Below are 27708 nucleotides of genomic sequence, written 5' to 3' on the forward strand. Positions count from 1 at the left end.
AATCTAAGATTCTCCTATGCTGAACTAATTTTCAGTAAAAATTACACTTCCTTTGTTCTTATATGTAAAGCCTGAGGGGTTTTTTTTTGTTTGTTTGTTAAGAGTTTTCGTCCAACTTATACTTCCATACTCTTTAAAATGAGTTCTCATATGTAATTCTTTATGGTTACTGCAGATGGTGATCATAAGCAACTTTTCCATTTCAGAGCAAAATGGTAAATGCAAAGATGAGGCTGTCATAGTCAAAGATGAGGCTGTCAAAGATGATGCTGTCAAAGTCAGAGGCAGAACTTTCAGAGAACATTAGTGTCATGCCTTTTTGAATTCCAGCTTTTTAAAACTAGTGGTGAGCACAGAAAGCAAGAGTTCCTTGATAAGGGAAGAGAGCGAGATCAAAATGATCAGATTCTGTTGTTTAATTACCCTTAAAATACTGAACATACTTGAGAATGCAGCACATTGTCATACAGTGCATTATAGCAAAGATGATTCTAAATGGTCTCAAGAAAACACAAAGCAGAAATGAAATGATCTCAATGTGGCAGACATTTTAAAAAGTTACAATACTTATTAAAAAGCTTTCAATAAAAAGTTTAAACACATTTAAGTTCCAAAAGGATATTTTGTACATTTTGGAAAAATATAACATTTACTTTACATAACTGAAACATAAGTTACATTCTTTGTAGTTATAAGCTTCCATAATTCATACATTCTCTCATATATTTTCTTCTAATACATCCTTTTCTCTGGATTGTACGTCTAATGCAAAAGTATCACTATTCTGAAGAAAAGCTTGTTTCTGCATTAATTTCCTGAAAAGTCCGTGTGGATTTGCAAGCAGTTCCTCATGTTTTCCACATTCAATAATTTTGCCCTGGCCAAGAACCGCTACGAGATCAGCGTTCTGAATAGTAGACAGACGATGAGCGATAATTAAGACTGTCCTCCCTTCCATTAGCCGGTCTAGAGCTTCTTGCACTAGATACTCATTTTCAGCATCCAAAGCACTAACAAGAAGGGAGGGGGAGGAGAAAGAGGATAATTTTTATTTTAAAACAGCATAGTCTTGTTGGCAAAAGGCTTATTTTACTTTAACTCCTAATGTTTGCTGCTGTTGGTGAAGACAAACCCATGGAACTGCAGGAACGTTTTGTGAACATGCTTAATGTACACACGTGAGTGTGTGAGTATGACATATTCTCATATGCAAACATATACACGAAGGAATAACACTAAATTAATTCACTGAAACAAATTTAAATTATACTGCAGTATAATCATGTCTTATGCTAAGAGCTTCTTAATTCAAAGCTTTTTCTGCATCTTTAAAGGAGATGTTTCAGTATCAAGTTACATATTACAAATTTAGCTCCATGAAAAACTATAATACAGTGTACTAGCTATCCTTGCCACTTTGCGTAAACAGTTTTTATCACAGGTCTCCCAACCAATTTACACATCGTGGAAAGCATATTTCCTGTGGGAGAGAAAATAGAGGCTAAATACCTTATGCAAAGGCATGCAGAGGAAGAAAGAGAACACCTCCCAAATCTGCTTTACAGTTATATCATTTCTAAGTTTCTGTTTATTTTCTTTCTTACCTTGTTGCTTCATCTAACAGAAGAATTTTAGGATTCTGAAGAAGAAAGTAAAATTGGTTATAATTACAATTAGACAAGATCTGAATATTTATACCAATAGACCACAGGATTCACACAGCATAAAACTCCAAGCAAGTCTAAGTATTTCATCACAAGAACTGAGTGTCACTCAAAGTATTACTCTTAAGAAGTCTAAATGCTAAGAGGACAAAACAGAAACAACACTCTTGTCTTCAAATTTTGCAAACTTAAGTAGCAAAACACTATTACTTGAGAACCATTTAAACCTTAAACTAAAGGTACTGGGGTGAAAGATGATTTTTGATGTATATGTGGCAGCACTGTAATCTTCAAAAAGACAATTTAATATTTACTGTGATTATATGGGTCTTTCCAGAGGTTCAGTTCTCCTCTGCTTACAGTCTACCAAATATAGTTGCCTAGTAACAATATATATATATATATATATATATTATTGTCAACAAGCAGTATTTCACCCATAGATGAAATGCATAGCATTTAAGAACCAGATATTAGAATGGAGGCTCTTCCCATTAGAAAACAAATCACCAGCACTAAAATCCCTAAAAAGCCTCTTCTGAATTACAATACATAATCCAAGCTTCCTTCTCTTCCAGACAAAGTCTAAAATTCTTACTCTTACCTCGATCAAGGAACTCTGCTGCCCCCCCCCCCCCCAAGACGTTTATCAAGCACTCATTTTCTAGAACAATTTTTTCCAAATACAGTTTCTACTCTCATGAATTATAACTGACCTGAAATGCAATCAGCTTTTCACTAGCCATGGTAGAAGAGGTTTGGTATATCTCACGTAATGAAAAATACCAGATCATCTAGCATAACTCGGCGTGTGAGGGTGCTATGGAAACCTTAACACAAAACCAGTTTGGGTTCAGCAAGGCTCACAAATTCCATCAGAGCGTCAGCCTGAAATTGCCCCCTTGTGAGGCCATGTGGCTGCCTCTGAACCAAACTCCTCATCCATCTGATCCTTTGAAGCCTCCTTAAATTTGCCCAGCACAGAGCCTGTCCTGGTGCTAGACCCATGCCAACCCCTGAAGACAAAACGACAGTGCACTGTGCCTGAACTAATATGCCTTCCCAGATCCAAACCAGCTCCTCTCAAAGTCAAGTCAGTGCATCTGTAATGCTGATAAGCTGCAACCCAGAAAATCCATGCATGAATGACACAGACCTGAACACAGAGATGGCAAAAAGTCATATCCATGAGTTTACCAGCACCATATTCTCAGCAACAGTCTTCCTGGATCCTTGACCGGGTCTTATGTAAGTGAGCCATTACGTAACAGTTCACTATCACCCTCAGCAAGAACTCCCATTACAAAAACACGATCCAAAGATAGGAAGTAGTGCTATGTCAGGATATTTCCTTTACTTAGATTGCTCATCCTCTTTCAAGCTCCCTTGCTAATATCAGAGAGAGATATTTGTAAAGACTCCTTCAGCTCTCTCTCCCACTGAAAGGCCCCTTTTTTTAACCCCTTCCACCTCCCACCAGAAGAGCTATTTGGTACTAGCTTACCTTGAGTAGAGCTCGAGCAATTGCAATTCGTTGCTTTTGTCCACCTGGGGAAAAAAATTCAATAAATTGAAATAGGAGAACATACGTGAACCGACTTTAACTGAAAGCCTGGGCTGACCAAAAATCAGACTCAAGTATTTTCGGAGGGGAATGGAGATGGAGGCATTTGTTAAAACTTATGGTAGATTAGGATTTGGTGAAAAACTGATCGCTCACAAAATAGAAGTAATTTTTACTTTGCTCTATAGCATCAGGATTTTCTAGAATAAACAAGATAAGGATGTACCTGAAAGTAGAATGCCTTTTTCTCCAACTACAGTGTCAAATCCCTTTGGAAAATCTTTGATAAAACTAGCAGCATTAGCTATTTCCGCAACTTTCTGAATCTCTTCTGCAGTCACAGTAGAAGGATCCTCTGCACCATAGGCAATATTTTCAGCAATAGAACAGGAGAACAGAATTGGTTCCTGATAAATTCAAAAGCATAGCTAATATGGTGTATCTATAATTACATGCATGCATTGTCTATATCTCAAGTAACATAAAGCCCCTTCGCAAGATCCAGCATTAACTTATTTTATATTCATATAAAAGTGCATGTATGCTGAAGTTAATTGAACTGAACATAAGTCTTCTAAAACTAAAATGAACAGTCAAATCTAATTCTAAAATAATAAATATTTTCTTAATTGACAGAAACATGACATGACCCTCTCTCCCTAATACAAGAGTTCCCAAACATCTATTCATTCAAACATCAGAAAATCTCCCTTTGTACTGCATTAAGTATCTTCATTTGTATCTAGAACGAATCTTCTCTTAGCATTAAATACGTGCAGAGATTGTTATTTTGTGCATTTAATTCCTATGGAAGTTTAAATCAGAGTAGAGGACTGGCAGACAGAATAGGTGATGTACAATGGGAAAACATCTGAAACAAGCTAAATGTGCTCTGTCTACAAAATAAAGGAGAAAAATGCTATAGTATGAAATCTACTACTGGTAACTCAAGCCTGGACAAAGTGAAATACATATATCAAACAGAATAAATGCTAATATGCTCACAGGAAAATCATTTTTGCACAGAAGATTTCGGTGGTGTCGTCACATAAAGCAGCTGTTTTGAAATGCAACACATACCCAGTAACGTTTTGCTTTTAATCAGAACATCAATCTAACAGTCAATTGCATTGTGAAGGCTTTGGGGACGGGGGAAGGAACATACGCATTTTAACTGACCAAACGGCTTATTTTTAAGAGGTCATTGGACGTCCCTCTGCACTTTTAGAGTTTGGGGGTTGCTGTGAAGGGTGCACTACACAAGAAAGTGCCCACAGTGCCATATTTTCATGCCTTCCTGACATAATTGTGTATTCCAGGACACAAAACAAAGCACAGAAGGTCAATTTTCAAAGGCTTGTGCAGAATATGATTGTGTAACTTCCATTAATACACAACAGGAATCATGTGATTAAACATTAAGCTCTGGATTTCTTTCTTCAACAAATCATAGCAAGCATCAAGATGCTCATACCCTTATGCATTTGCAAACACGTACTTCCCAGCCTCCACGCACACATTTTTTTTCTTTTAAATGAACCTTTTGTATCCCTATCATTGTATAAAAACAGACTACAGAATAATGGGACTAGCTCTGAATACCTATTTTTACAATAAAACATGCACGACAGCGATTAATTATGGCGAGATGGAAGGAGGCGACTGTTTTCACTGAGAAGCAAGATTACACAGTTAAAGAAAAAAAAGAAAAGGGAAAAATAAGTAGCAAGACACAGCAAGGTGATCGTACAAAATTACTTCATTCATTTAGAAGGCTTCTTCTTCCTTACCTGACTCACTGTTCCAATTTTCGCCCTGAACCACAGTGGATTTAGCTGGCGGATATCAAAGCCATCAACAGTGATAGTACCTTAAATTAAGAAACAGTAAGTCAAGCATATTCTGGCAAATACTGAAAAGAGGCAAAACGAATAGTTGTCAACAAAGCTCCCTGGGAACCACAGTCTGTTATATTACCCATCTCTAAGTGTGATATAAAGGTTTTATTTTTTACAGGACGCTTCTCTTTTCTGTCCTTATTTACAAGCGTTGTAACACTGGAGTCAAGACAGTCTCTCCCGTAAGGCATGAGAAGTAGGACCGCAGGCTGACTGAGGACAGAGTGTACTACATAAAGCCTCCCATAAGCAAGAGCTAAGAGCTGATGCATGGTGGCATGTTCACCAGCAGGACCCTTTACAGATTGACTGGAGAGAGGGGCAGGGTCACCTCATACCTACAGTGTGCTTGAAGATGATAGGACTCTCACACAGTGGCTGTTTTTCTTCCCCAGGTTAGCAAGAACGTTTACCGCTGTTTTCAGAGTCACTGCGGTGTCTTGCCAGGACAAAACAGAAATGCAAACGTGTGCAGTCACCAGCAAAAGTACTTGTACATCCCAAAGGGAAGCACACTGTCACTGGGATAGTCACATCAAGACCTCATCACAGGGACCCCAACTGTCTGGGAAGTGTGTCCGAGGTGCACAGCATCAACTATTCGTAGTCACAAATGAGGCAACACACAAACATACCTGAGATAGGATCATATAGCCGCAGCAGGAGGGAGACAATAGTTGATTTCCCTGTACCGCTTGGGCCGACCAGAGCCATGACAGAACCAGCTGGAATGGAGAGGCTAAAATCTTTGAAAATGGCTGTTTCTGGACGTGTTGGATATGCAAACTCAACATCCTTGAATTCCAAAGCACCTCTGAATGTGTCTTTGCCCAATATGATTCCCTCTATATAACAAAAATAAAATACAGAAACATGTGAACAGAAGCAAAAATCAGCTCAACCCTGCTAGAACTTGCTTTACAGACACCAAGTAGAAACATCTATCTCCTCATTAAATCTAGAGATAGCTGCAAGCCACAAGATAGAACCACAAGGGTTATACTTCAGCCATGACTGAATCAGAGCATGATACATCAGCCCTTATTGAATACGACTTTAGGTTCCTTACCAGTAAGCGAAGCTGCAGGCTACTACAGCAAGAGAATTTGTATCTTGCCAATACCAAGAACTAATGCTGCTCACTTCTAGTAGAGCTACCTAAATCTTTAAACATAACATACAAACAATTCAAGTTTTATCAACTGGAGCAATAAAATAAAACGACAGTGTTGAAGGCCAAAGTCCCTTTGCCACAGAACAGACACAAAAAGATAAATATTGCAAATCACTTACTGGCCTTTTACTGAGTCTCAAAAGCCACCTGAAATGCCCTCCTCTGGACACAGACAGTTCAGTCTCCACTGCCTACTCACTGTTTAGCTTTTAAGCAAAGGCTGTCACTGCAACAAAACTGCTTCTACGTTTGCTGCGCTAGTGGCCATTTCTTTAGTGGTGTTTTTTTTTTTTTTTTTTTTGGACGTGAAACATACATTATAGTAAGTTCAGGACAAAATAGTGTTCAAAGACCAATCAGAGGCAGAATTCTTAGGCAACAGTTCAGCGAAACTAAAGTTTCAGTTTGTGAAATACCACAGCAAACTATCATGAATGAATGATTGCAAAAGTTAAATTTACTTTCTGCAGAATAGCAATTCATTTAAAGAGATATCTTAAAAGAACATCAGTACTAGAAAAAGTTTATAAACAGATAACACTTTATAAACAGAAACAACTTTTCGGGCCCTGATAAATCCTAGCGAGACAAATCCATACAAAGTAAAACTTAGTGGCTAAGTAAAAAAGAGCTGGATAAAGCTGATTTGCTCTTAGAATGACTTTTAGCACGGTTTCCAGAAAGCCCTTGATCTTTACAACTATCAGTCAGTTCAACTAATTTGACGGAGCATAAAGAAGGATAGAGTCTCAGTGACACAAAGTTCTTCCCAGTTTTATGAAAACTAGCAGCAGAGGAGAAGGACCTAGACTGGAATTCGTGCTAAAGACCTGCAACTCGAGCCCCTTAATTTTTTTCAGATGCAGCACACAAGTAACCCTGAACTAGCCACAGCACATGGTAGCACATGCCCCTGCTTGGTTAAACAGGTAACCGGGAGAGGAAGACGAATAGGAAACACAGACACCAAGCAGCAGCAAACAAGATTTCCCAAGTCCTGCTGCTCCTAGAGCAAATTGTTTATTTTGCTTTTCTCCCAGATTTCTTCCTCTTCTCGGGGCTTTCACAGTTTAATAGTAGTAGCATAAAAATGGCAAAGGTAACAGCATGCAATTTCAGACTCCTTCCCAGACTTTAATCCATGGGCATAAAAATTGTAACTTGCTAGTGAGGAAAGCACCACAGTCTGAAAGCTGCCCTTTGGGAAAAGAAATGTATTGCTAAATCACATGCTAGCAGCATAATCGTTACTATATCAAAGTAATGAGTAATCGCTTATCTTTCTTCTCAGTTCCAGTTATTGTACAGTCTACTTCATGGCCTACTACAAACTGAAATCTACTGCAATACAGGAAGTCTAGTACCACAAGTCCTTCCTCTATATATTACTGTAAAATATCTAAAAGCTATATACAGGATTTTGATGGTTTCTTGTTTGAATTCTAGAGACAGGAAAAATATATTATAAATTGTTCCTGAGATATTTATTGCCACTGGAAAAAAATAAAACCGCTGGAGTTCAGTGAAAATAAAAGAGAAGAAGCCAAGGGAGGAGATGTTTCACATGGATTTGGACAGTACAGAAATAGTTTCTTGGCTGCACTGTCTGAGGAGTTCTGAAATCAACTATAATTGTTTCTTGAGACAAAAGTTTATATCCTATGAATTTAGTTTATACTGAAAGGAAATGTAAAATAAACTTTCTGTAAGCCTATACAATGTAGATATCTGAGATTTTGTCCAATTTATATTCAAGTCATAATAAAGATTATTTTCTGAATGTCACTATTGGTGTAGTTAAGGAATACAATGCTTTCAGTGGGAAAGCCAACTCCTGCCCTGGTACTACTACTTGCTGCCCAGTCCATGCAGATTCTGAAGACCACTGAAATAATCCAGACCAAAAAAAAAAACACCCATCATCCAAATGATGGCAAAATTAGCAGTTGCACCAGGTCTATCAATGGCATGGCAAACCGCAGTGTGGCACATATGGCAGGAAGGTTAAGCTGGCTGCACTGCTAAAGGCAGCAGAGTGGGTAGCTACCCCTTCATTAGCCAAGCTGGTGGTTACCTCTTGGACTATTCTAAGTCTCAGTCTCTGTACATCACAGTCAATACCGCTTTTCACTGCTGATGTGAAGTCTGTACACACTTAAAAGTATTCTATAGAGGCCTGCAGTTGTGGAGGAGTTGTGGAACAGAAATGAGACAACAGCTAGACTTGCATCAGCAAGAATAAGACCCATTTCTAGTCCAAGGAGTTCTAGTGCAAGGAGACAGAAGCAGAACACCTCAAAAAAAATCCTTCCATACCAACCAATGGAAAGATAAAATCCCATTCTGTAAAGCCAGGGCTCACCCAAAAAACTTCATACGTGAGTTTGGCTTAGTGGGATGCAACTGATGAAATACAAGAGCAATTCATACAGGAAAGTACCTTCTATAAGCAGCTCATTGAACTACTTTAATGAAATGGACAGTGACAAATGTTGTTGATACAAAATATATTCCACATTGGAGGGTGTTGTCTGGCTTCCAAATAATAAAGCAGTAACTTAGGTGTTGCTAGCAATAAATCTTTATTTCTAAGGTCAAAAAGATAGGTATATAGATGGAGTTTACATACCTTATTTCTGGGAATTGATAACTACATCAGCAAGCTATTTCTGTATATAATCTAACATTTCCCAAAGGTGAGCACCTTTTTTGTTGATTTTAGGTTCATCTATAAACATCCTGATAAAAATAGACATGCTTTCAGGTACACAAGCCTCTCTTAGGCACTAAAGCAGTCTGTGAAAAAAATTCAGTGCGAATGATTGGTTTGTCACAGAAATTGCTTCTCCCCGCAACAACGTCAAACTTGGCTAATAAAAGACATTACCTCCCCTGCAAAATTATCCTGTTTGTATCCTCAGACCACTACAACTATACCAAAAATGTTATGTCCGCGAACCTAGGGCCAACGCTAACTAAGAGGTTACCTAGTGTGGCAGGCTGACAAGTCAGCAAAAAGCCCGTAACTCCCCTACCCACAGGTGAATTAGATAAGGCATGTACCACTGTGGCTCCTTGCCCATCTAAAGGAGGAGGGGGAAACCGTGGGTAGTGCTAATGTTGAGAGAAGACTGCAAATCGTTCCAAAAGCAACATTTCCTGTATCTGCACAGCCTATGCCCTCTCAAGAAGCAGGGCTCCCCACGCCAGCTCCACAACCCTCTTCCTTTCATTCCCCAGTCATGCTTGAAAAAGCTCTGATTGAAGGAAATTTTCCATCATCTGTTTCACAGTTACAACAAGTCAAAACAGATACCACTGTATGTAGTTTCTTTCAAAACTGTAGTTGCTACTACAAAAGCTGCTACTAACTTTAATTATTATAACTTCTTTCTGAAGTACTGGTGACCAATCAGAGAAAAATCAACCTATAAACAATAACAGACCAAGGACCCACCATTAAATGGAAGTTGGGGCTTCCTTTCAATAAGCTCCCACAGACGTCCACCAGCACCTAATCCTTTCATTAGTTCAGAATAAAATGAACTTAGGCCTAAAAAAAAAAAACAAAAACAAAAAAATCCAGTATTATGCATTGATATAGAATGGAAGACATTAGGAGTAATTACCTTTGTTGCTGCAGTTTTCATCACAAACAATCAAGCACTAGATGCGTAGGGGATCTTTTACTCCCACATACCATTCAGACAAGTTGATGAGTCATCATATCTAATCTTACTCGAGAGCTACCAGTAAGCTTTATTCACTGTTCTTATTTATGTCTGTAAAACAAATAATTCTGAAGAAAAACTTAGAAAAAGTTTATGCACTTAAGCTTGTGTACAGTCAAAAGCAAAGCAACTCTTTTTTTCCCCTCATCTGTCATAAAGAACAGCATTCAACTTTGTAAACAAAGCTGTTTTCTATAATCAGCTATGCTTTCAAAACCATACAGTAGAAAGGAGAACTCCAAAAAGCCCTTCTCTGTTAGACAGGATTATACTATCACAGAAGATCCTGGCTGAACCAACCCTGGGGCGGGGGGAAGGTGCTGAAAACCTAAGGCTGAAGCGACACTTGAGAAGCTACATGGAGAAAGGACAACGTGGGGAAGCACGTCTCCCAAGTCAGTATCCTTCAAACATTACCAGATGCAGCAAAGACTAAGGACAAGGCCTGCCTATAACACCGGATCCCAGGTCTTAGCTGTGCGAGTCATCTTGGAGCTGGCTTAACTGGAGGGTCTGCTATAGCGGGAATAAACACAGAAACCAGCCTGGAGCCAAAGTGGAGTAAGACATAAAATGTGTTATTTCTTCATTTTTCTGCATCTCTTTCAAAATATAGCAACGGATTTCAGAACCTCTGGATCCCAACAATATAAATCCAATTTTTGCTTTTGCCTTAAAACACATACAGTGTTAAGAGTGACTTCAGAAGGGTAGGAAACCCCAGGTATTTCATTCTCCAGGAAGTACTGATCTTAAAATAGGGTTACTGGTTTACTCTCGCAGAGCAGTGACCCCAGTGCAATCTCAGGAGTCTGTAAGTGAACATGTGGCATTTCATCACGCTGCTGCAGGGAACTGTCTGAAAGCTGGCAAGACACGGCACTAGTTGCACTGAGAAGCCCTCTGCTTGGAAGGAAGAGGCAAAGCTTCTGCAGCCTACGGCAGGGCAAGGGGGAAAAGGCCTGAGCTTCACGAGCCTCCTGAAACTGAGACACCAGCGTATGCAGATTCATAGCCATTCAAAAGTTACAACCAAAAGTGGTCAAGTCTCAAATTAGGGGACAAATTATTCCTATATGTATTGATGATGACTTACACACTGAGCAGACATAGCACTCAGCAGATTTATATGCTTTGTAGGCTCCAAGAGAGACAGGCACCTTGTGGCAAGATACCTTTACTTTGGTGTCCCTGTGAGAATGAGGTCTGTGCAGAGCTATACTCTTCAACAATCTTAAGTAGAACTTAAAAGCTATTTTTATTGCAAATAAAAGTTAACAACAATTTTTCAGTGTTACTAACATTACTTCCGATGTATTTTATGTTAGTTTGTCCCATGTTTTCAAAGTGCCAGATATGTGTCTCTTGACCAAACTTGAATGATTTAAGCAGAGAAGATGGGGTTTTGGTAGGTAGAATGGCTGCCACTGGGATTTTGACATCTGAGGAAGCAGGTTTTGCCAGTTTTGCCCTTGGGCACATCATCTTTTTTTCCCCACATCATCAGGCTTAGTCTTAGAAAACAAAAGAATACAGACAAGCGGCACTGCCCTGCCAATCTACCAGGAGCAACAGACTCATTTTAAAAAGGAAGCCTTCCAACCAGCTGTCAAGCTTCAAAAAACCTTATCTTCATGTTTGTCTGTATGCAGCAGCAAGGACTGCTCTCTAACAAAGATGAACAGTTTGTTTCTGGGCCAATAGATTACAGACTCTGAGCTTCAAGAAAGAGTCAGTATGGAAAAATAACAGGTTAGCACTAGAGCGTAGCGTTCTACTGGCACTTTATTGTTCCAGCTTAAGACACTTGATACAGAATTACAGCTAAATTCTATTTGCCTTTCTAAACAGATTACATTTATTTCAGATCTACGTATTCTCTAAAAGATATAATACTAGTATTATTTCTTTCTACTATTTATACAGATAATTATAGATAGATATTATTTCTTTCTATTATTTATAACACACCAAACATTGTAATTTAGACCAAAAAAAAAAAAAATAGAGCAATATGTATCAGTCACTTAATGAAGAAGTGATGAAAAAAGTCACATAATGAAAAAGTAAGCTCAGTATTCCTTTTGGAAAATGTAAAGCTTATATTAAGACTGAGTTATAAATTATTACTTTAACTCTTCAGAAAAAATTATGCGTAACTTCTTGGGAAGAAGAAGAGACTTTGGAAGAGACTTTTCAAGAAAGCCACATCTTTTAAGAGCTTCTTCCCCTCCGCCCCCATACCGACTGTAATGCTTTGAAGTGAAGAAAATCTAATTCCTCATTCCATACCTCCAATGCTTATTCCAACCCAGAAGGCATACATTAAGAAAGAAGAGAGTTCACCAACTGTCATGTAGGCACTGCCCATCAGTAATCCTCCTTTGTACAAGACGGAGAGAACAATTAAGTTTCCAGAAAGCCCAGTCTGGGTAATGAAAGAGAAAAAGAGGAAAAGTCAGACTTTGTCACACACTTCTCAAACTTCACCCTCTAAAGTGTTCTTTGTTTCAGAATTTCCCTTCCAACAAAAGAATTCCTATATTATGGGTACTTAGAGGACTGACACCTCCTACAGTAAAGGAGTTAAATTTGAACGAAACCAATTCTAACCAAAACCAAGTCGATAGCCAGCCAGATACTCGGTGGCACTGCAACATACTATCCAGTACGCTTCAAAAAGCAACTCAGTTATTTTTTACCCTATTTCCCAGGATAGAAAGGAACGCCAAACATTGTTCTCAGCCGTCAGTCACAGAGAAGAGCCAATAATCTGTATTAGGTAGCAGTTTTACAATACTGTTAAGCAAATCCACAGCAAGCTGCTATGGAAAAAGGCAATCTCATTCTCTCTGACCCCATCTGCGCAGTCCCCAGCTTCCTCATCTCACCAGGAAGCCAAACCTCTAAAACACTAAGGGTGGGGGAAGCTTTCCACTGCTTTAGCTTCCTGAATAGGCGGTTATGGGCTCAGATGAACACGAGTATCAGTCAACATGCGGGGCAGAAAAAGGGGGTTAAACTGTATTCAGCTTTATCATACCACTGTATCTTGAGGTGCAGTTTCACAGCAATTTAAACTGATTTAAGTCAAGTCTCCCCACAGTTTTATGTGGGCTCAGTTTACACTCAATCAATTTATTTGCAGATGTATAAGTACCCTCAGTAATTTTAAAATAATCAACACTTGACATAACATGGTTCTTTTCATCAAAAGATACTTACTGCTCCAAAGAAGCCTGCCCGAGCTAGTGCCTCTTTTTTAGCCAACTGCAGTACATAATCAACTTTGTTTGTATACTTCTGCATTTCAGTCATTTCTTGCCCAAAAGCTCGAACTGTTCTTATGTTTCCAATCCGCTCTTCAGCTAACTACATTACAGTAAAGACCAAAACAAACGCACAGACACATTAATTTGAAGTGCTCATATTACAGAACATCTGAAAGTTAAACCAATAACTACGCTAATCTCCACCGAAGAGTTTCGCCTACCCTCCCCCACTTCTTTTTTTTTTTTCTTAATTCTATTATGTTAAAAGTGAACTGCATGCCCATGCAGTTTCAAGAACTTCAAGACTGTCTCGACTTCAGTGCTAGCAGAGAAAGAAAAATACAAAACCAGGATTTAAAAATCTTGAGTTTGATATGAACAACATCAGAAAACTATTATTCACAATAACTTGCAATAACAATGTGGGGAGGGGAAAAATAAATATCCTATTCTACACTAACACATGCAAGAAAGCCTACAGTTATGTCCTGCACAATTCCAGTCATTTCAAGAAAGCAGCACGGGGAATTAATTTAGCTCAACTACTAGTGTCCCGTTTCAACTCAGCATTTTATTTTCACTTCTAAACAGTACAATATTAGTTCTAAAATGACCTCAGCTGTGACCAATTAGACTAGACGTCAATAGACACTGTGATGATCTTACAAAAAACAAGACCCTGTTTGGGAGTAAAAACACAAGGTAAAAATATTATTGTCCTTGTCCCATCTCCTCCTCAGCCTGAGGATGGGAATGGAACACTAAGAAGTGCTCCTTTGTGTGAAGTCCCACAGCTTGTTTGCAGAGGCATGAGCTTCCTCCAGACACAGGATGAGGGAGATAAATAGAAGAGGGCTAATCTTTCTTCTGCACAGTCTACTTGCAGAAGTCTTACACGGGACATCCCAAGTTTAAAAGAGCTGACTACTGTGGATATTTTAAGTAGATCATTCCTAATTATATTTCTATGCATCCTTGTGATGTTTGCCCCCTACCCCGAGAGGGGAAGGTCATTCTATCGCTATTATTTTTCTCTTCGCGTTTTGCAGTATTCCAGTGCACCCAGCAAACATAATGAAATCCGCTTTACAACTGCCTCTTCAGAAACAACACTTCCCTCTGCTTTTCTCTCAAATACGTGGATATATGCTGAGATGCTCGGGAAAGTTTAAAAAATGTCTAGCCTCATAAACGTTAAGTAGATGAAAAAATCAAGGACACATTCCAGAGAACTTGCTAGCTAAGTTTTCTAAAAGAAAAATTCCAGCTGGGCTCCTTTTGATGGCTTCAAGTTAATAACCATTCAAGGAAAAAGTTTCTCAAATTCATGCACCAAATTATATAGGACTACATAGGCCGATCTTTTACGCTCTCCTGCGGCTAAAGAGCCTAATCTCTTTACCCTCTCCACAAAGTGCATTTCCTAATTCTCAAGGCATCCCTGGTTCCTCCACACTATGCTGTATGGGCAGCTCTTTACAAAAGATGGTTGTTTTTGAGATCTATTGGATAAGTGTTACTGAAGGTTAGCTTTCATACTGTTCAGGCACAAAACTACAGGCCCAGCATGACTCACGGCAATGAACAATACAATTATCTTCAGAAGATCTGCAATGTCAGAGATATTAACCTAAATATATGAGGGCAACTTTGAAGTTAGCCAAAAAGTATCTGTTATAAGATTACCTGTGTTGCTTCTGCAAGGGAATCTTGGGTCGTTTTAGTAAGTTTTCGCAAGTATCTTCCGTAAATCACAGCCAGGACAGCCAAGGGTGGCACAACACTCAGAACAAACGCAGCGAGGTTAGGAGACACAAAAAACTAGAAGAAAAAGGCATGTGTCAGGGGTTAATGTTCAGATTATGAATAATCTGCTGGAATACTGAAGTGTAATTGCCCTTGTCAGACTTTTCTGAAGTTACCAAGATTGCAATTTAGTGCTGCCATGTTTTCATTTATCATGTTTTGTTTCCTCCAGGTGAAATACCCACTCCTCCACAGCATTCGGGGAATGTATCCTGTGGTCAGAACAACGGATTGCAAGTAAAAAGGTCTGGATTTCATTTCTAGCTTTCTCACTGGTTTGCTGTGTGGACGTAGCCAAGCATCTTAACCCGTCTATTAACTGGCCTACCAGGAAATCTCTTGGGGATGCTGAAAAGACTTAAGCTATTATATAGTTTCTAAAAGGCTTTCACACGCTTTAAATAGATGGTAATAAAGTAAGTTTGAGTAGAGAAATATCATATAGCACTTTTGTGTAAGTGAGGAACAGAGGGAGTCGCCAATACTCCTTAGCATCAAAGGATGCTCATAACCTGGAATAACGTATTTAATTTACTGCTGCAAAATCCTACCACACGTAGCAATAAACAGCATCAACGCTTCTATGCAAAAGCAGATTCTTTTCATAAGATTTTTTTTAAAAGTACATCTGATATGTTTTCACTTCATTTTGCTGTCTTTCTGTCTTCCAAACAGAAAAACCTCGGGAAAAATTCAAAGTTGACTCAGCTGTATGACAGGTTTATAATTAGTCCAAAATAATCTCTTCTTTCTTACCAGATTTTACTAACATCAATCTTGGAAGCTTATTTTTATGAGGAGACTTTTTGCTAACTTTTTTCCCCTGGGCAGACAGCAGAAATTTGCACACTTTCATTAATGACAATTGTCACCAACATATCTCTTCTCAGATAAGCATAATGAAATTCAGGCCACATAAACCAACTGGCCAGCAGGGAACATTAACTGAAGCGCTGTGATGAAGCCTTCGTTAACATGCTTCTCACCTAAACGTATCCTTTATTGACAGACTATGGCAGAAAGACTACGATTTGTTGTAAAAATCCTCAGCGGTAATTAGATATTCAGTAATGCCTTGGCTCACCTAGGCTCTGCACAGAACCCACAAACTTCAGTGACTTCAACATCAGGCCTTTACACCCTATGCCACATACAACCACGGAAAAGTTATCACTGATTTTAATGTCTTCAATAAAAATAGAGTTAAGCGATTTGCCTACTGTACTTTGCTTGATAAATAAGGGAAGCAACAGTAGTTGATTTTAATCCTTCGTTACTCATGCTATGGCTTGTGAGTAAACATCAAGTGGCTATAGAAATACCATCTATTACAATGCAGTACATAAAAGTTATCGTGGATGTTAATGTCCAGTGGAACATACTTGTATCCAAAAAAACCTCAGCAATTCATTGACGTATATTTACCTAGCAGATTACCTAGCAGAATTCAAATGAACATGAATGCTACGAGAAGTGACAAGCAAGGAAAAGACCACCGTACCATCATCCCAATCCCCACAGATGCCTGTGCTCCTGCTCTGAGGCCGTCGGAAAGGTTTTCAGTTACCGAACGGCCCAAGAGTGCTGTATCTGAAGATAAGCGGTTTATCAGCTCTCCTGTTCTGGTCTTGTCAAAGAAAGCGGTTTCTTGCTTCAGAATAGAGGAGAACATAGCTGCTCTCAAGCGTTTCACAATTCTTTGTCCTGTCGGGAACAGGAGTCAGTAAAGCATGGCATATAAAACTTTACACAGATATATTGTCAGTGTCTGTTTTGGGAATGTAAAAAGCATACAATTTCACAGCACTGAACAAGGCACATTACAAAGTCTGAATACACCAAAAGGGAATGAACTTTTAAGACACTGAACAAGGCACATCATGAAGTTTTAATACACCAAAAGGGAGTGAACTTTTAAGATATCACATAAGAGTAAACAAACCTGAATAACTATTCTAGCATGCTTATCTTTGCACTATTAATTTACCTTTGATCTGGTAAGGAAAGAAGAACACCTATAAATTGCAGGAGGATTTCTCAGCCAGTGCCAAGAATTTATTTCAGATTGTTAGATAAGCTGACTCTGAGGAAAAAAAAGAAAAAAAAAGGCAACTCTCGGTGCCGCTTTTTGTTTTCTGTTTTTACCTGCAGTCTGCATGAGGTAGACGCGTGTAGCATTAGCAGCAGCACCGCATAAAAAGATTCCACTCAGCAAGGCACACAGGCTGGTCAGGCTGTCAGTGAAGTCTCCACTGGGATTTGTATAAATAACATCAATAACTTTCCCCAGAAAGAAAGGGGCTGACATGGTAATGACACTGGAAACGGTCAGAAAGCCAACAGCAGCTGCAAATCAACAACAAAAGGCAAGTAAAATATATTCTGAATTGTAATGGTCAATAATGAAACAGCACGTTTGAACTTTCTGTTAAGCTTGTGACTAGCTAGCACTAAATAATCAGCATTCTTTTAGGCTCTAAACAGGATATTTGTAGTCACTGCTCCCTGAACTAACTAACTTGGGGCACATTTTAAGGTTTTGAGAAAAGCCTGCATACACAATCACAACGCTGAAACTGTCTCTCTGCTCCACCCTTTCCCCCCCACAAACAAGGTTAACTTTGCACAGAGGTCATCCTTAAACTAAAGAGCATAACAATCAAGAAGTGTTTAGCGTCTCCCACACAACCCTTCACCCCAGTCTGGTTCGGTTTGGTTTTCATTATTCACGCCCGTTACCATATTAAAGCTTCCAGTTGTCTCTTTCTGAAATAGCAATGAACTGAAGCACATGTCTGATCTGAGAACCATCCACAACTAACACCTCTTTTTAGAGCAAATTCACTCATTGCGTATATTCAGGAATATCTGCTGTTATTCGCAAAACTGCATAGATTTGTTTTGGCTTACTCTTTACTGGCAAAAAACTCATAGATTAGTTTTACTCTTTACTGTTGCTAGTCTAAAGGAAATAGGATGGCTTAAGTATGAGTAGCAGACTGTTCACTGATGAGCAGAGCTGCTGAATACCCGGTTGCAAGGCCACCTGTGGAATAACCTGGGTAACTCAGGTCAAGGTGGCATCACAGAGAATAATTGCACCGGACCAAGATTTGGCCTTCTGAACTGTAATCTGCAAAGAAATTCCTTGAGCCAAGGGCACAGCTTGATTCTGAGAAGGCAAGCCAGGCCTGAAAGGCTGAGAGCTAGAAAAAGAAAAAAGCTCTTAATTGAAAACTGCACAAACTCGATACGCAAACCACTGAACCACAACAAGCAATGCCATTTATTCAGCATAATTTTCAAAACGGCCAACCCCACGCTTAAAGCGACCACTCATAGGATTGCTTTAAAATGAGGCAGCGTACTAGCAGGCGATGTCTTTAAAGGCAAATAGACATTGCAGCGCAAATCCCAGTGTTGTCCGAGCTTTCGTTCCATGCTACCGAGCCCCCCGTAGCACCTCTGTTACGAGGCCAGCAGAGCGCCGCCAGCAGTAACGTCACTGTGAGCCACTACCACGCGTGGAGAGCGCTCCAAACGCTGCCCAAGCGAGCTTTATTCTTGCTGTTGTGCCTAAACCTGCTGTCAGCAGTTCTTATTCAAGAGTTGCATCCAGTATTTCATTTGTGCTACGCTGAGGTCAGCAAGCATCTTCAAGGACTCGGATCCTGGACGTGAAGGTACGGAAACTAAGAAGGCAGGGCAGAAAGCGAAGACTTCCTCCTGCCAACCCACACGACCCATCCTGCAGACAAGTCACACGAGCATATTACTTCCTAGCTGAAACTTCATAGGAACTGGTGACCTTACTCGCAGGCTGGCTGCATTGCTCTACTCAAGCTGTGAAGCAGCAGGGAAAGATCTAACAAGGGCAAGGTCATCTCCTTTTCATTAGGAAAAGGTGGTCTATAAGCCAGCTGGAAATGGTCAAAGGCAGCATTGCTTACAGGCACAGCGCTATGTAGTAGATCAGTATCCACAAACGCAGATCATTTCTCAGGTGTGGACTGAACTAGAAAACTAAACATATGGATATTCAGCCAAGGAAGAGTACGGCATGGCTACAAATCCCATATATCTCTGTCTAGTGGTATAATCTTCCCAGCTTGGAGTTCATATCAGCTTTTCTTCATTCAAACCAGCATGGACTTCACTGCAATTACTTCCAACAGCCTTAACTGAACTAAAAGTAATTACTAATACATACTGCAGACTGCCAAATTACTTAAACATTAGATAAAAGTGTCAATAACATATGAGAACAATACAGTCCTGAAGACGAAAGCTTATGTAATCCACAATGTTGTTTCTAATTTTCCTCTTAAGCGATAGGCACGCCTCTATTAATTTAGTCACAAATCACATGCAAAATAAGGTTCCATAATTGAAAGTCTCCCTTTGATTATTCCAGAACAACTGTTACATACAGCAGATGCCACGCTGCTGCTTTTTTTTAAAGGTCTTGATTAATTGAGGATGCAGGTGTAGGCAAACACTCCTTCTGCCCTCTGGTTCAAAGAGGAGCTGTCGTAGTGATAACCAGCAAAAGGGAGGAGTACAAGGTGCTCAGCAATAGATATGAACATATTTCAGTGGCACTGAAAGCTGCCACTGACAAAAAGGAGGTCACAGCAGGCTTTGTAATATTCATTTCACATAGCTTGGTCTGTTACCCAGGAAATTTTGTCAAACAGAAGGGCACATTTTAGCAGGTATATGTTTTAGATTAAGTTACTTTTCAGCAGGTTACAAGACGAGACGTAAATAAAGAAAATGCAAAGCAAATCAAGGCAACCTATGAAACTGCGGCTTACATCAGACAGACAACAGAAGCAAAGAAAAGGCAACCTGCCTTCACTAGCAGCTGAAAAGTCCACAGATTATCACTAGTTTACAGAAAGGGGGGGGGGGGGGGGGGGGGAACCACACACAAAAAACACACCCCCACACGCTAGAAGAACAGCTCATATACCCAGGCCAGAATCTTCAGAAAGTTTTCACCAACTTCCCTGGAGTATTTTTTCAGGGCAATGGGTCAGTCTGTAGGTCAGACACAGAAGGAGTATAGAGCTTACTCATGTTTTCCTACTTTTCTGAGTAAGTTCTGTACTTTATCATGACACGTTAAAACAGCATAAACCATTAATTATGCACTCACCACTCACAATGTTTAGTTGGAGATATTGAAAAAAAATAAGACTCCCTTTCAAACATAGTGATTTTCTCAGCCATAAAAATCAACCAAGTTTCCAATAAGCAATGCTGGAAATTAATAAAATAACTCCAGGCTTGCAGTAGAAAATACAACTTTTTAAAATATGCTTAAAATGAAAGCATGTAACTTGTTCGTACTGTTCTTGTACAGAAAAGCTTTTATATCAGATCAACCTAGCTATTATCCCTTCTGTCTTCAGAAATTACTCAGATAGTGCAGCAAAAACATTCCCTAGAGAAATTTAAGTTCTAACCCCCTAATTGACCAGTTACGTTTTCCATAATGATGTCTTACCTAAGCTGCTTCATTAAAAGTTCACCAACAATATACGGAACTGTTACCAACCAGCCAAAGAAAACCAGTTTTGTTTGTTTCTTTTTGATAAAGCTACAAGGCTGCTGGAACCTTTTTTAGGATCAATACCAAACACCAACAAAACCAGAAGAAATGCTGGGGGGGGGGAGGGGGGGAGGCCTGGGGGGAAGGTCTGGCCTGTTTGATTTCTACAAAAGGCACAGTGCACATGAGAAAACAATCAGTAAGTTACCCCTGTATATGTCACGCATACAGTAATCAGGGTTTTAAAATGACAAGTATTACCTGCAAAAACAAATCCAAGTTAAGGTGCATTCGCTGATGCTCTTAGATGAACAGAACCACCTCCCGGTAAGGACATGCAGCAACTAGAAAACAGTGGCCACTTAAAGGGACTGCAGGGGTGAAGCCCAGTTTTGCCCAGGGATTTCCCAGCTATTTGGGGACCTCGCAGAAACAGCCAGGTTTACAAGACCAGGGTCCAGCCCCAGTTCGGGCGAGAAGCGTACTCTAGCAGCGCCTTTAAGCCCTTCTGCTCCCCACTGGCTTCCTCTCCATTACACCCACTGCCGAATTAATTCGACCCACTATCAAGGCTTTAGCAAGCGTATGAGGACTGATTTTTCAAAGACATGCCGCTTGACTGACTTTTAATTAACTTCTCAACGGCAGGGAAAATAGCGTATCCTTAACACGGCAAGTGGATTGCCTGCTGACATTCAAATCCACGCTACGAAGCTTGGAAGAGCCAAAGTTTCAGAATTAAACCATTTAACTGCTGCTACAAACTAAATATGCATTATTTCCTTGATTTCATTTCCTGAGTTGACAAAAGTTTTCAAAGATATTCCTTCCTACTCTAGGACTTTGCACAGAAAATGTCAGCTTGTACAAGTGGAAATAACTCAATATCTTAGCTGAAGGGTTCTACATTTCTACCTGCACCCTGTACAAAAAACACAAGTTGCTCACTACGCCACTCACAGAAACTAGTGAATTATTAAAATAATCTGTAGGCTACATCACAAAGAAAATACCTAAAGTAGTAAGGTAGTCTTAGGTATAACACTTTGATTCTCAATGTTTCTTAAAACCACCTTACTTTAAGAATTGTTTTTAAAGGGATTTAGTCCATATTAGAAACCACAAAAAAAACCCTCAAACATGTAGCAGTTCAAGTATTTAGAAGAATGAAAAAGTGCATCATCCAGCATAACTTCAAAGTACACACAGGCACAAGCAGATTTTGAATTAGGCAGTGTACTTCATGGCAATCCTAACTCACAGGCAAGCAGCTATTACATATTATGTCCACAATTCTAAAATAAAACCTAGGAAGTAACGCTTCTTGCGCACGTCTAGAGAAGGCCTGTTCACAGAATAAGCTTTCTTACTTTGAGTCAACGTGCAGCAAGCATTGTATGGCAAAGAGAACACACTGCTAATGGATTACAAATTTAGAAGTTTCTACAGGTCAGTAGAAACTATTGTTCACCTTGAGTGAGGTTTGTATAAAGCACAGTAGGCAGTTTCTCGCTGGGAGAAGCAAGGAGGCAGGGGGAAATAAAAGGGGTCATTTTCGAAAGGCATTTTTGTGGCCTAGCACACATAGCAGGATTTGATTTTGCCAGCAATAGCCATGTCCTCTTCCCTGGGAAGCGAATTGAACTGGAGACACCTGGTGACCTGACCTGACTGCACAGAAACAGCCAAAGAACCCCTAAAACAACTCCCCTTCTGAGTTAGACCCGCGAGGAGTCAGGGAACTAAAGCTCACAGCTCACAAGTTCACTGTACAAAACTGCAGCCAGTAACAGAGTAAATTCCCATCGTAATATTTACTACTGTTAAGAAGAACAACAAAATTTAACAATGCCCGTTGTGCTTAAAATACATTCCCAGCTGCACCTAGTTATAGCAGCGACTGAGGATGAAACATGGAACATATTCCAGGCTACGGGTGGTTCGGGTGGTTTTTGTTCTTTGTTGTTTTTTTTTTTTTTTTTGAGATAATTTGTTTTCCTCTCTAATGGATGGTGGGGGGCTCAGAAGCTCCCTCTGTGGCTGGAGCACGGCAGCGGGGGCTGTGGGCCAGGGCCCTGATATTCCCAACCGCGCGCCTCCCCAGCTCAACAGTCGGGGAAGGGGCTGCCTGTAAAACCAGATGCAAACGTCTCCTCGGCTGCCAGTCACGAAGCAGAGGGGGCCACCTTGCCTTCTGTATCCGCACCTCCTTGGTGGGCACCGTTTCCCAGGCTGTCGGGACCTGCTTCACATCCCGCGGCAGAAGGGGCGTACAGCCCCACGCCCCGAGGCGCTGATGCTATGCACCTATGCTGACTGCTATCCGTGAGACAAAAATGCAAAAGATCAGCTTTTTTATGAAAGAAAATGGTACCTGTAAGCCTCCTAAGAGATCCCACAGTAGTTGTGTACTGGTTATATGAGCTCGAAGAGTGGATTAAGTATTGTACCCCAGGTTCATTGTCTCTCATAGTGAAACCATTAACCTTTCCCTTCCTTTAAAGGATACTGGTAAAACAAGCAGAGATATTGAGCTTATAAAGACTAATATCTCAGTACAAGGATGCAACAAAACCAAAACACATCATATTTTAACGTACGTTAGACGAATAGGTAGGTGTGATTTCCCTACAACCACCTACAAGGCATCTTTCACTATATTTGTTATTCCTGCACTCTTTAATGACTCAAAGTATTTTTCTCATGAGCATCTCCCTCCTCACGCTTAATTACAGCTTAACAACAAAAGCTTTCCCTTATATAGGGTGTCAATATGAAAGAAAAATTTTACGCGACTTCTCCCCTTTCCCAGAACAAAGGGCAACAGAATGTTAAAAAGTAGATGCTGAATGTGCGTATTTTTCCCTATTTTCATTATTTAATATCATCAAAGAGTTAATTTTTAAAAAAAGTTTAATTCAGGTCATTTTGTCATCTCAAAACAGAATATTGCACGTAGCTGATTTTTAGTAAGACTTTTAGTGAGAGTCAATTTACTTAGATAAAAAACACCAGTAAATTACACAGATTAAGGACACACAACCCTATTTTAAGAACACAATCACAAACTGCTATACTGCATCCTGCCTGTGACTTATAACATTACAGCAACTACCCAGTAAAGGGAGCTTAACTTAAAGTTCTCTCTTAGTTAGGAGCCTCTAGCCTCATCTTTAAAACCACTGGTTTCTTTACTGTCGAAGTTTCAATGGTGGGGGGGGGCGGACTTCACTGAAAAAAAAATCAGCCAGTAATCTATCTGATCAGATACTCGAGTCTTCACCAAAATATATATCGATGGAGCATTAATTCCTAGCAAAGGGTTTTTAGCTCAGTGAAGAAAAACAATCCTGAACAAGACTGAAGCATGGCTGAACATCATACCTTCTTCCCCTATGCAGCCCTGTCAATTTTTCCCTGCTTCTATTTGCGAACTGCAAAACAAGGGCCTTAGCTGCATCAAACAGCTGCTCACGGCATAGAAGCACTTATCACTTGCAGTAAGAAATAGTTTGGGTGCAAATTATCTTGGCCGTGTAGAGTTAACGCGTGAAGAAGTCCCGCAGCTAACCACTGAATAAAAACCTGTACAAAACGTCTTATACCTTACTGCTCAAAATCGCCTCTTTCCAAACACCTAGCTCCCTCAGCCACTTTCCTTCAGCGAAAGACGGGTAAAAACAGGAACGCGGTTTATCCGCTCCACGGGAACGACGGCGGCTCTGCCGCGGCCTACTGCCCTACACCCGTCACAGCGGTCCGTGCACAGCCAGGCAGCTGGGTCGAAAAAAAAAAGGGGGGGGGGGAAGGGAGAAAACAAACTCCCCCCAAGTTTTGACACTGCTTGCTGCTTAACAGCCGTCCTCCCAACGGGAAGCCATGCCAAAGGGGGACACAGACACCCCCCCCCCGTTACAGGTGTAGCCACGCACCGCCGGCGTTTGGCTTCACTATGTCGGGGGGGTGGGGGGAGGCTGGGAAGCGGCTCAGGACAGAAAAGCGAGGAGCCCCCGGGGGAGGGGAGGGGAGGGGGGCAACACCGCGCCCCCAAAACTTTCGCCTTCCCTTCAGGGCGACACCAACGGCACCGGCCGCGCCGAGGTGTTTTGGCTGCGTTAAAGCACTTGCCGCCGGCGAGCGGGGCCCGCGCAGGCCCGGCCCCACGAGCCCGCCGCCGCCGCCGGCCCGGCCCGCCCCGCCCCGCCGGTACCTGTCAGCCTGCCGCGCTCGGGCCGCGCCAGCGCCAGCAGCCTCCTCGCCTCGAAGCCGGCGGCGGCGGCGCCCGGCCCTCCCCGCGCCGGCGGCCCGGCCCCGGCGGCGCTCAGCGAGCGCGGGGCGCTGCCCGCTGCCCAGGGCGGAGGCGGCGGCACCGGCGGCGGTGGAGGCGGCGGCCCGCACCTGCTGGCCGAGCGGCGCGGGGCGCGGAGGGCGGCGGGGCAGCGGGCGGCCCGGGCCCAGGGGGGCGGCCCGGCGCGGCGCAGCAGCGGCAGCAGCCAGGGCAGGCGCGGCGCGTAGCCCGCCATGGGGCGGCGCGGCGGGCCCCGGGTCCAGGCGGTGGCGGCGCTGCTGCTCCTGCTGCTGCAGCCGGTGGCCGCCGCCGCGCGGGTCTGCGGCGGGAGGAGGCGCCTCCGAGCCGCCGCCACCGCCCATGGGCCGGGAGCCGCCGCGGCGGCGGGGGCCCCAAAGCGGCCTGCCCCCCCCCCCCCCCCCGCTGATACGGCGGCGGCTGGCGGCCTCCTGCCGGCCCCCAGCCGCGGGGCGGCCCCAGCGCCCTCTGCCGCCCTCGGGAGGGGGCCGGGGGCCTCCGAAATGGCGCCGGCGGGGGCCTCAAGGCCCACGGGGGGCGGGGGGGGGATCACCGCCCGGCTGGGGCGGCTTCCCCTGACGCTTGGGTGGGATCGGCGCGGAGCTGCGGCTCGCCTGCCGAGACCGGCCCCGCGGGAGCCAGGTCCCCCCCTCTCCTCTAGTGATTTAGCTTGAAGCGGCCGCGGAAAAGTTGGGGGGCCGCGGGGGGGGGGGCACACGGTTATTAACTGCCGCTACACGCCTGTCTGCGGGGCCGGGCGCCCCGCTCACACCCGGCCCGCCACATCCGGGCGTGGCGAGGAGAGAGACTCCACCGGCCGCCCGCAAAAACGGCTCCCCGCCTCGCGGTAACGCCCTCGGCCCAGCGCCCGCCGTCTGCCCTCAGAGCCAGCGGCGCCCGGCGGGGCGCCCCGGCGCGTGCGCAGTGCGGAGCGCGGGGGACGATTTTCGCACCACCCCCCTCCCCCCCAAGCAGCGCCCGGGGGAAGTTTCTAGCGCCCAGGGTTGCTCCGAAAGCGAGGCGCGACCAATCGATCCCTCAGGCGAGGAGCGAGGCTGGCGGGACGAGGGCGGAGCTGCGCCGACCTGGCCCGGCCGCGGGCCGCCGCTGCGGGCAAGGGCCGGGGGCGGCCTGCTCGCCCTCGGCGGCCGGGCCCCGGCTGCGGCCTGCGGGGGGCTGCCGTGGGCAGCCGCGCCAACCGCCCCTTCAGGCCTTGGGGGGGGGGGGAAGGATCGTTACCTGCCCCCCCCCCGGCTCCAGTTTTACATTATTTCTCTTTTAAGCTTTTTTTTTTTTTTCTCCCCCTTCTTCCCGCTTCTACAAACGCCACCGTGCTGCCGTCTCCCTCGGGTGCTGCGGAGGGATGGGTCAACATCCTCCTGACGGGGCTTTTGCCCGCGGAGCGCCGGGCTTTGTGGAAGGGGAAAACAACGCAACACACTTTAGTATAAAGGGGGCAAACAGACCCTTTCTTTTTTTAATTGAAAAATATTATTAATTTAGCCTGTTGCAGCTTATAAGCAGCTCCAAGCTTTTAGACGTGGCGTGCAACCTCCTGAGGGAGCCGCTCTGGTTAGCTGCTTTTGGCAGCACTGGGGGCAGGAGGCCTGAGGAGCCCCCACCGCAGCCCTCCCCCACAAGGAAGCAGCAGCAAGCCCCAGCCTACGGCTGGCTCCTCCGCAGGGCCCCCCAGGACCGGGGGCTGCAGACCAACTGGGGTCCCTGGGTGCAGTACCGAGGGCCACCCCGTCCCGAAACGGGGCTGCTGCTCCCGAAAACCTGCCCCAGTGCTCTTCCTTCCCTGGGGCTCCTGCCGCAGCCTGCTCAATGCAGCTTACAGCAGAGAGGGGAAAGGGAGGCAGCTTGCCAGCACGGTGACAAGGGCTTGCCCAGGGAAGCTCGGGGAGAGGTGGGTTTCCCTAGTGCAGGATTTCAGGTACTGCAGAACGTCCTCTCCGGTCTGTGCTGTCCCCAGGTTGTTTTAGTTTGGTGTGTGAAACCTGATGGGGTTGCATGTTACAAATAAAACTTTATATTTATATTGGATTCATATTTAGTTATGGCTTAATGTTTGAATAGTTTTGCAGTCTGGTCCTGCCTCTGCGAGGAGAAACAACCGGGCACTGCAGGACAAACGCCTCAGCATGGAGTGAAGCAAGCAGTACATAACCAAAACAAAGCATTCAATTCCCACGCTGTAGGGTCTTTTGCAGTGCCAGAAAAGATCTCCATTACAAAAATCAAACTCGACTATAGCGTGCGGTTCCCAACTGCCAGGTGCACAGTGCTCCGGAGCTGGAAAAGCACGTACATCTCTAGCAGTGAGGCAGTGGGGTAGGGCTCAGACGTCCATGCATGTAAACATCACCCTTGAGAAAACTCTGCAGGTAAGAACCTGCGCCCCGTACTCACAATGTAACAGTCAGCGTAGACACAAACAGTGCTCCAGATACAGAGGTTCTCCTCTTGCCTTTTCTCCACTAGCTGCAGCAAAATGGCTGTTGGTGAACTCAAAGGATGCTTTCTCTTGAGGGAGTTCAGAGAAAAAAAATAAACAATTGCAGATGAGGAAGGAAAGAAAAAAAAAAGGATCCCCCCCACTTCCTCCCAGCCTAGGAGATCTGATAGCAAAGTGACAAGAAGTTTAGGTGCAGTAGAGCTTTATGTTGCCATTTGTTTTAGGCTTTGGTTCTGAAAAGCAAATAAAAAACCCACAACAAATCCAAAACTCACATA

General features: G+C 43.0%; 1 protein-coding gene across 4 annotated transcripts; it reads right to left on the reverse strand.

Annotated features, from left to right (window-relative positions):
* Positions 1 to 401: 401 nt before the first annotated feature.
* On the reverse strand, positions 402 to 27473 carry ABCB10 (ATP binding cassette subfamily B member 10). 4 transcript variants are annotated; one of them, XM_068939045.1, is made up of 13 exons: positions 27385 to 27473; positions 17255 to 17455; positions 16611 to 16813; positions 14990 to 15124; positions 13257 to 13403; positions 12324 to 12459; positions 9758 to 9853; positions 5762 to 5971; positions 5019 to 5098; positions 3455 to 3635; positions 3169 to 3212; positions 1605 to 1639; positions 402 to 1010 (listed from the first exon to the last, which is right to left on the reverse strand). In XM_068939045.1, the coding sequence occupies exons 2-13, from the start codon at positions 17415 to 17417 to the stop codon at positions 719 to 721; spliced, it is 1722 nt and encodes a 573-aa protein (XP_068795146.1). In that variant the 5' UTR covers positions 17418 to 17455; positions 27385 to 27473; the 3' UTR covers positions 402 to 718. The 4 variants fall into 4 exon arrangements, with proteins under 4 accessions (XP_068795146.1, XP_068795144.1, XP_068795145.1 ...); XM_068939043.1 differs by lacking the exon at positions 27385 to 27473 and adding an exon at positions 24877 to 25189; XM_068939044.1 differs by lacking the exon at positions 27385 to 27473 and adding an exon at positions 24272 to 24801.
* Positions 27474 to 27708: the final 235 nt, after the last annotated feature.

Source organism: Struthio camelus, chromosome 3 (genome assembly GCF_040807025.1).
Source record: "Struthio camelus isolate bStrCam1 chromosome 3, bStrCam1.hap1, whole genome shotgun sequence".
NCBI lineage: Eukaryota > Metazoa > Chordata > Aves > Struthioniformes > Struthionidae > Struthio > Struthio camelus.